General features: G+C 41.8%; 1 protein-coding gene across 1 annotated transcript; it reads left to right on the plus strand.

Moving 5' to 3' along the window:
- Positions 1 to 3861: 3861 nt before the first annotated feature.
- LOC306697905 (C-C motif chemokine 19-like) lies at positions 3862 to 6431 on the plus strand. Its single transcript, XM_079161999.1, has 4 exons — positions 3862 to 4035; positions 5299 to 5422; positions 5554 to 5668; positions 6061 to 6431. The coding sequence occupies exons 1-4, from the start codon at positions 3972 to 3974 to the stop codon at positions 6091 to 6093; spliced, it is 336 nt and encodes a 111-aa protein (XP_079018125.1). The 5' UTR covers positions 3862 to 3971; the 3' UTR covers positions 6094 to 6431.
- Positions 6432 to 9579: the final 3148 nt, after the last annotated feature.

A 9579-nucleotide genomic window follows, 5' to 3' on the forward strand; every position in this document is an offset into this window, starting at 1 on the left:
TAGTTTATTTAACAATTACCGCTCATCTCAGAGGGCAAGAGCCTGAAAGACGTTCAAATCAGGGAGTAAAACATGTTAAATAAACACCCACAAGTGTACGTAACATGTTATGACGTTGTTAGGACCTGATTAATCGCACATTTATGGATAACTAGGATTGATTTCTTCATTTGCATGTGTTTTCTTTCGAAATGTGACGTATACGTGGTTAAAGATGTTTACTGCATTAGCTGGTGTTTTGACTACATGCGTGTGTGTTTTCTTCAGCTGCAGAGTGTTGAGATCTATCACACCCTCCTGTGATACTTTGCCATTTAGGGAATTGCCCGACACAGCAACAGCCGTCTGCTGGGAGTCGCAGGGAAGCAGAACAGGATGCAACTTTAAAAGCTGAAATGGACATTGAAAGACTGTAAAGCTTAAAACAAATTAATTTAAAAGACCAGAGTAAAGACAAACATTTCGGCAATTCTCAGTAGTAAGCAGCCAAATTTAAGGGAAGTTTGAGGAATTGATGTAGAGATTTAACAGGTACTGAGTTGATATTATATATATTTTCCCTGCTTTATCATCTCTTTTATTTAAGGTCAGACTTAGCTTTACCCACTTTTTGTTTTGAAAGTTTGTGTATTTCTTTGTCAAAAAAAACAACCCAAAACAGCCTGATTTTGGTGTAATAACTTGATTCTCATTTCAGGGTTGTTTGCTTATCTCCACATATTGTGAGTGATGAGTTGATATTAATTAATGCCCAACATTTATGAGAATAAGCCGCTATTGAACGATAACAGGAAGTCCTTCCAACTTCATTTGACTATCTGACCTTCTCCTGACTGGACAGCGTTTCTGGGCTCACAGCCACAAATTGTCCTCGAGGCCAAAGAACAAGAGTCTTGATGTCCAAGAGCGTCCTGCGGAGTTTCCCACAATGCATGTGGGGCAGCATTATGTCGCCAAAGATCAGCCAAAAATAAGACATTACATTACAGTCATTTAGCAGACATAACTATAAAGTACAATATTTTACCCTGAAATATAGTTGAGCACAAGACATAATGTCTCATTAGTTGAAGTGTAGAAGTACCACAAACTCGTACAGTGCTTGAGTAGATGGTCTGGAGGAGAGAACTTTTATTTCTTTATAGTCGAACTGTACTTAAAAAAACAAATGTTTCACACACACAATGCTTAAAAAGGGTTTTAATTCATTTCTAGAATGGCTGACTCAAGACAACATGAACAAAAAGTAACTTTTAGTTGGGATCAGAGCTAATGTTAGCAAGCTAGGCTAACTAGCTTCTACTTTTGGGAGCTAGTTAGCCTAGCTTGCTAACGTGAGCGTTTTCTTGCTAGCTTTGTGAGTTGAATGGAAACTTAACAACGCGATGGATCTTCACAAATGTTGAATGTTGTAAAGAGACAAGACGTCCTGAATTCCCAACTCTACATAACCAATGCTATTTGTGTTAGCTAGCTAAACGGGCCTCGTTTGTATATTGTACACAGCTTTGACCACCACAGGAGTAGTCTGTCTTTTTTTCCAACATTGGTAACATTTGTGGCAACTTGGAAACATTTTGGATAGATTTCCCAATTTTTGTAAAAGAAATTATCAAAGAAATTCAACTTGCGTTTTGTTCTTTTTTAATGATTTATGGCATTTTAAATGTGTTATTCTGCACAAAAGACATTTTTTAGTTCTCTCTACTTTTAGTCACGATTGTTCTGCTTCCATTCCCCTGTTTGTTTAAATCTTTGCACTATTGTTTAGTGAGTAATACTGACATTGTGCATTTTTATATTTAATATTTTTTACTTATTTTTATTGCATACCTGTCCGCATTAATGCTGCTGTAGTGGAAACATTTCCCCTTGTGGGACTAATAAAGTAACTATCTATCATAGAGGTGCAGGACTTTTATGTCGCAGTTAAAATCAAGGTAACACCGAGGAAAATATGACAGGAGTGAAGAAAAAGTCTCCTGAAACGACTTGGGTCAAAGTCTTCAAGGACACCTTTGGGGAAGGTAAAACATGTCCTTTCCTGTAACTCCAGGATGCGGTTATGCAGCGACACGCAAGGTCTTTAAACACTCGACGAGGACTGCTGTCTGGATTCCTGCCAGATTTCCCAGGCGACACCTCAGGTCCATCAACTTATTTATTTTCCGGTAAATGCTTCAGCAGGGAAAGTCCAAAAGAGTAAACACAGCCGACAGATAAGGGCAAACATCCAGCAAGTGATTTACAAGAAAGAGAAACTTTAGTGAAAGTAAATGCTCCATTGGTACACACAGCGTGTGACTGAACAGTTGTGGCCCTGATGATGTAATAAGGTCAGCCAGAGAAATACATCTGATAGCATTCAGATTAAACAATGGGTCATTGAGAGACCAAAGCTTAGTCCGACTGTGGTCAACCTCTATAGGTCAACAGTATAGCGGAGGAAGAGAAGTGCTGGTATCAGTTTCACTAGAATCAATGTTGTTCAACATTGGGTTCTCATTTTTTTGCATGGGAATAAATCAACACAGGAAGTACAGTCAATTGTGTAATAATGCAAGTGTTTCTTCCTACTTTGGGGTTTGGATTTATTTAAATAATAAGCACTGTAACAACATCTAAGGTGCCGTGTGATCGTACCAGAATCGCGCGTTATCTTCAGTGGGAAAACACTTTATGTCAACACGTTACTGTAAAGTTAAACATTGACTTATCTTTTATCTGTAACAACATGAAGGTGAAATCCCAATGTATCTTTATGTGGTGAGACACTGTTTGAGGAAATTAATTAGCTGGTAAATTGTAAAAAAAATAAATAAAGTGAGTGCTGCTGTAGAAATCCTCACTTTCTTTTGGAGAACAGTGACTTGAAGCAGACGACAGAATGCCTTTACTTTAACATTTGTCTCATGTTGTAGCTGAACATTTTGCAGATATATGATCAGGCTGCGTTCATTAAAAATGTGTTGTCATGATTTTGGTAAAAAGAAAATGTTATTCAGGTGTAGAGCTGATGGTCCGTTGGTGAATTGGTAAATATGTCTTTGTGAAAACCAAGCTGCTTCTTCGATTGTGTTGACATTTTGGAGACAGGAGGCATCAGCAATGTGCAGATTATTTAAGAAACTGTGTTTGTTTTGTGTGCAAGAATCACTAAGATGTTTAATAAAGCACCGCCACATTCTTTTTCGTCTAACCAGTTTGCATTAATAGAACACCATATATGTCGAGTTCAGTTTGCAGCTCACATGTGAAACGGAGAACCAGATTCTCGAGAACTGAGTCAAAGTTTTAGTTTATAAGACAAACTGACTTTCAGTATCTCTATCACTGAAATGATTTTAAAGGTCCACTATATTATATTTTAGCTGTAGTTGAAGTTTCAAAAGCGTTTCCATATGTTTTTACCGTGTCTCTCATTTGCACGATCCACTATGCTGCTGCAATCCTGTAAATGTTCAGAAATGACCAATAAAGGATTATCTTAATTCTTACAAAAGAACCCCACTGAACACTTTTTCTATCATATAAGGCAAGATTCAAACAAGGTTTTGTTTTATTAAATACTTCCCAAATGCTGACATTTGAGAAACTGCTCCCGTTACCTTGAAAGGAGAAGGTGTGAAGGGTGCTGGGAAATGAAGAAAGAGCTGGTGAAACATATACAAGAGAGGGAGGGAGGGAGGAGGGGGTTAGGAAGTAGGCTTTGACTCGTTTGAGCGTCTCAGTTCATGACGGACTCTGAGTGGAGTGACCGAGAGGGCGAGACAAGGAGTAGGAGGAGGTGGGGGGAGGGGAAATGGAAAATGAAAGTGAGTGGACATCATCTTCTTAGAGTATATAAGGAGCCAGTCAGTCCACACAGAGGCAGTATCCTCACCTCCTTCGTTCACAGCAGGTGCTGAAAGGAAGAACAGGCTCAGCCAATCAGCCTCCAGAGAGACCTCGACCAGCTCAGAGACCCAGACATGGCATCGTGGGGTGACACCAAGCTCTTCTTCTGCCTCCTCTTCATCACCTGCTGCTGCATAGGTGAGTTTATTTTTCATGTTCCCTCACACTGTCACGGCGATGCCTTTATTATTCTTCCCTCTTGTGAAATGAGTCAGTGAAAAAGACAACAGGATGTAATTTATCTGAACAAATCCAACTTGGAACAGCTCCGTAGAGAAAGTAGTGGTTTACACAGTGAGCAGGAAAAACGGCTACGTTTGAGGTTTAAATACACTGACTGGAAAGTTCAGTTATCCGTGTTTGACTCTCTCTAAAGTCGGTCTATGTTCATATCATTTCTTTAAGTTCTTGTGAAATCACTTTTGTGTCTGAGGGAGTTTTACAGTCTGTGCAACAAGTCATTGACTACTAATCCAGATAAGGAGATGCTCCATTAAAAACCCTTTAAAACAGAATGACATGAAGTACAATGTAGAGATATGTTAAAACAAGTTATTTAATAACTTAAGTGAAGTCAATTAACTACTTTAATACTGACATCTATGCGGCACTGATACGACCAGAGCAAAGTGAACAGAGCGAGGGTGTGCTGAGGGTGTGCTGCTGGTTTTCCCCTCTTCTCTCCTCTCCTCTCCTCTCCTCCTTTCCTTTGTAGTCGGTTAAAGTTTAACTGCTGGAAATCCCAGTCAGGTGACAAAGGCCATGAGGCAACTTTTGTTCCATGACACAGCGCTGTGTGCGGGAGTGTGTCGTCTCTCTACATCCCGATTAGTGACAAATTGCCCTTGAGCCCTTTGTTTGTTTTGTTTCCACTCAAACTTTTATGAAGTCAAGATCCAGGCGGCTCGAGATCATTTCTACACTTTATTGCGGGTTGAGTTTCCATTTGCTTACACGGCAGAACTTTTTGTATTCTTACTAAAATAGATTCATCCTTAGCCACACACACACACACACACACACACACACACACACACACACACACACACACACACACACACACACACACACACACTAGTAATAAACAAAAAAATTCAAAACAAAAGGATCATGGGAGCTTCCGGCCTCCGTAGTCCTCCTTTAGAGGAGGGCGATGGCGCCGCACTGAAGCCGTGTATTTGGTCACATTGAGGCGATGTGATGAATGTTTGGGACATCGTGATAATATATGCGGACATTGAAGACCGTTTTTTTTATGGTTTCATAATTGGCTGTTAACACTAAAGTGTCATTATTGTAATTAATTGTTATCGACATGCATTCAAGCTGCGGTCTGAGAAGAAGTAGACTGTATTTGATTGAGTCTGCAGAGGAGCTGAACTCATCTTCTCTGTCTTTCAGTGACGTTGGCTGAGATCCCCATGGACTGCTGCTTGAGCGTAACGAACAAACCAGTACCAAATCATCTGGTTGTTGATTACCGTCCACAGCTCAGCGGACATGGCTGCTCTATTGATGCCATGGTGTAAGTTCAGGTGGTGTGTGTGTGTGTGTGTGTGTGTGTGTGTGTGTGAGACTCAGGATGAACAGACACACTTCAAACCGTTGCAAGTTCTCGTATCTCGCCCTGACCCGGGTGCTTTGGTGTTCTTGCAGTTTGCTGACCAAACGTGGCAGGAAACTCTGTGTGCCTGCTGACGCACCGTGGATCCAACCTCTGGTGAAGCACGTGGACGCCCTGGGGAAACACTGCAAGAAACACAGCTACAAGGTAACGCGTCTCCAGATAAAAGGTTTTAAATGGTGTTAGTCTAATTAAAATGTAACTCTCCATGTCTAACTATTCCTTTAAAAGTTCATGGCGAGATCTGAGTGTTTGAGGTCTTGACTTCTGCACTGTTGAAAACTTGTAGGACAGAATTGATACTAAATTAAATTAAAAACATGACGCACACCAGCTAACTGATCGAAGTTTTGTAGTTTTTTTGTACAAAAACCTCAGTCCTTTTCAAGCCTCATTAACTTTAAGTGTGCTGTAAACCATTCAACAGTGACACCGACTTTTAGCGATTAAGTCGTGAGGTCGTACGGAGGCCTGAAGCAGCCAGGATCATGTTTATTGGCTTTCGTTTCTAATATATATATATATTTGTGTGTCCACAGCCCAAACGCTGCGGCAAAGTGAAGCGAGTGTAAACATGAGAGCGACCTGTGAACCACTTCAACAACGGAGCCGGAGAGGAGCGCCGCGAGGCAGGGAGGAGAACAGAAGGATCAAACCAATGAAATAAATACTTATAGTGACTCCGGAGAGCTTTATCTATTTAACCATTATATTTTATAAAATGATGTTTGAGTCACAATGAAAATTGAAGGATTTTTATATATACGTTTCTTTAATGGTGTTTCTGTTTTAGTGGAACCAAAAATGTGAAAGTTTGTAAGAGTGTGCAACTGCTGTTTGTTTGTTTTATGGGTTTTCTGACGGATTATTGACCTTTTTAAAAAATAAAGCCTTTTTTTCTAAATCCTGATCACGTCCATCATTCTTTGTCGGCGACACCTTTCACTTTGTTGGGAGTAAAAATGAGTAAATGATCCATATTCTTCCATTTCTATCCCACCACAGAAGGAAAGAATTATTGGTTTTATTTTTATGTTTAGGTTGACAAACATGTAAACATTGATTTTTATTGGACAACGTTTCAGTAACTCGTCAGGCTGCCATGACACAGATTTGACAACCACGACTGGAGAACAATCTAAAACGCAGGTCCCTATAAACTCTTCAGGCTTGTCTTTGCTCTTTATTTTAATTTCAGAAATAATTAAGACATAAATATTAGCATCTGCCCACACTTTAATCTGAGCATAGGGAACTAAACATCAACACAACATCCATACGTCTGCATAGTTTAAAGGTTGAATAACATAACTAATGTACTAATTTTGGGGATTGCATCATGCATGCGGCTTAAGGTGCGTTCACACCAAAAGCGTTTCAGGCGTCGCGAATCGCGCCAAACGCGCCAAACGCAACGCCGGCATCGCCGGGGACTATTTGTGTTCATTCGCGTCCATCGCGTCCAACGCGCTGGACGCGCCAAAAAGGGGGCGTGGCTTATCGGCCTGAAAGCTGTTCAACTGTCCGCCATCAACCGTAGAAAAATAGCCTCTATTTCTGCTCAGTACCTGTTGTGGAAGTCCCAGATATCACGGGGAACTAAACGCCGTCATGTCTGGTTCATAACATAGTCCGGAGGAGCTCCGTGGATTTCATCGAGCTCACTGTGTCTAGCGAGCCACACATCGGCTGTTTACTACAGCTGTATGAACACACTATAAACTGACTTGGCTGTGATTTAACGGCAATAAACCGACAAAAAGGGACTCCGAAATAACTACGTAATGATGCCGATTTGTACTTGTTTTATCAATGAAGCTCGGATCGATCGGTGCTAGGCTATGCTAACATTACGATAACGTCATATAGACGTAAATACGGCAGCGTCTATTCATTGTTTGTACCATATGGTTTACACACAAACATGTCTACACATAGTTTGGTCCGGTCTCTACTGATATGAGGTATCGTAGAGCTCTGGGTGAACATAGCGGCTACAGCATTTATTTTCTGATTTAGCAACGGCAGGACTTCACTGATGACGGAGAGAGCAACTCAACGCTGATTGGCTATCGCGCTGGAGCGTCACGCGATTTTTTCGCAGAAGTTCAAATATTTCAACTTCAGCGTTTGGGGCGTTTCGGCGTTTCGGCGTTTTGACGCGCCAAACGCGACGCCCCAAACGCGCCAAACGCGACGCCCCAAACGCGCCAAACGCCCCAAACGCGTCTGTACATAGACTTTGTATGTAATCGCACCGCGTCAAACGCGTGAAACGCTTTTGGTGTGAACACGGCTTTATGTATTCAGAAGTTGTCGTGGTGGGTGAGTGTGAGGCAGCTGGGATAAGATCCAACCGATAATGCAAACGGCAAAATGAAGGTACATAGAAACTTACATGCAGGGTCAGCGTGAAGCAAAGTCACAACACACACGGCAGCTTTGACGAACTGGCAAGTGAGTAGTGTTGGAACGGTCCGGCTAAATATCTGCAGGGCTGACGAGGAAAGTGGGAGCAGGTGAACAGGTGAACAGGTGAACAGGTGGGCAGGTGGGCGGGGAAGGTCAGGTGACTGGTTAGAGTATTGGGACTGGAGGTAAAGAGGTTGTCGTGGGGCAGGAGGAGGTGGATGGGTGGGAGTGTGAGGTCAGTGGGACATGAGCAAAAGGGCAATGAATGGATTCAATACAGTTAAACTCCGTAAACCAACAACGGCAAGAAACCAATGTAAAGTAAGCCACAAAACCTTTTTATACCAACACAATACCTTCAGTTTGGGTTGATTATTGGGTCATTTATGGTCATTCCAATGAACGTGTGTGTTTCTAGTCGAGGCTTGAGGGATGGTAATGGTGATCTGTTAAAGGGTCCCATAAGGGATGAAGGGATGAAGGGATGAGGGGAGGAATCAGAGTCCTGGACGGATGGATGGAACAGAGTGATTTGTGGACTATAGGGAGGAGAGAAAGGAGAGAGAAAAGTGAAAGGTGTTTTGGGAGGGAGGAGGAATGTGAACACTGAGTGAAAGAGGGAAGTCAACGGCTCAGGTGTGCTTCAATACTTTAGTGCAGAAATGTGATGCTTTTTAAGACGAGGTCTTTGTGTCTACACAGAGCCTCATCATGGCCGTAGAATGGAGCAATATTTGACTTTTAACACTTTTTCTAGCCACGATTGTTATGCAGTGATTTGGCTTTGAACACTCGACTACTTTCTGTCAGGAACAAATTAATATATTTTACGGTATGGTCATTTTAAAGCGCTGATTTAGTTTGCATACTTAAACTGGGTTGGGTGGGTGAAGCTTAGTCCTCAACATTTAGCGAACTGGAAAAAGAACATGTTATAAAAGATCCACCCAGATCTAATTTGTCTGAGCTTTTGCGGCGGTTGACAGGCTGCCGAGTTGGCATCTTTTGTGAACTTGCACAACTCTCCTTTCAAAGTAACTTAAAACCTTTTACAAGCTCAAGCGGGCGAGACATTAATTGTGCGTTGACGTGTATTTGTGTACATAACATAGCAGAAAAGGACAATTATACATGAATGGTGGGTTGAATTTCAATAAAAGCACATCTACAGGCTGCTGAGTGTAACGTAACCTTGATATCTGGAGGAGGTGCCACGAGGAAGCCAAGAGGGGGTTGAATGCGTTGCTCAACAACGGAGCAGGCCGACCTCCCTGACCTCGAGGTTCCCACCGCTTCAACCTACCTATTCATCCAGGTGATCTTTAATCTGAGAAGGAAACAAGGAAAGGGTCACCCATTCACTTATTAATCCTCCTATACACTCCCATAGACTTGTCTGTCTCGTTTACTCCAAGAAAGTAGTGCCAGGAAGTTAGACGTACCTGTTGGATGGAAATGATCAGGAATGAATTATAACAAAAGGTGAGGGGGTTTTCATGAATGAATGGAAAAAGGGATCCTCTGTTCATCGCCTCTGTGATGTCAGGGCGGTGCTTTCTAATCGCACAGTGACTCCCACACTTGTTGCAAAATCCCTCGACAAACCGCTCCGAATGAGGCAACTCACCTTTTGGATTTTCATGGAA

The sequence above is a fragment of the Pholis gunnellus genome, assembly GCF_910591455.1.
Source record: "Pholis gunnellus genome assembly, chromosome: 6".
Lineage (NCBI taxonomy): Eukaryota > Metazoa > Chordata > Actinopteri > Perciformes > Pholidae > Pholis > Pholis gunnellus.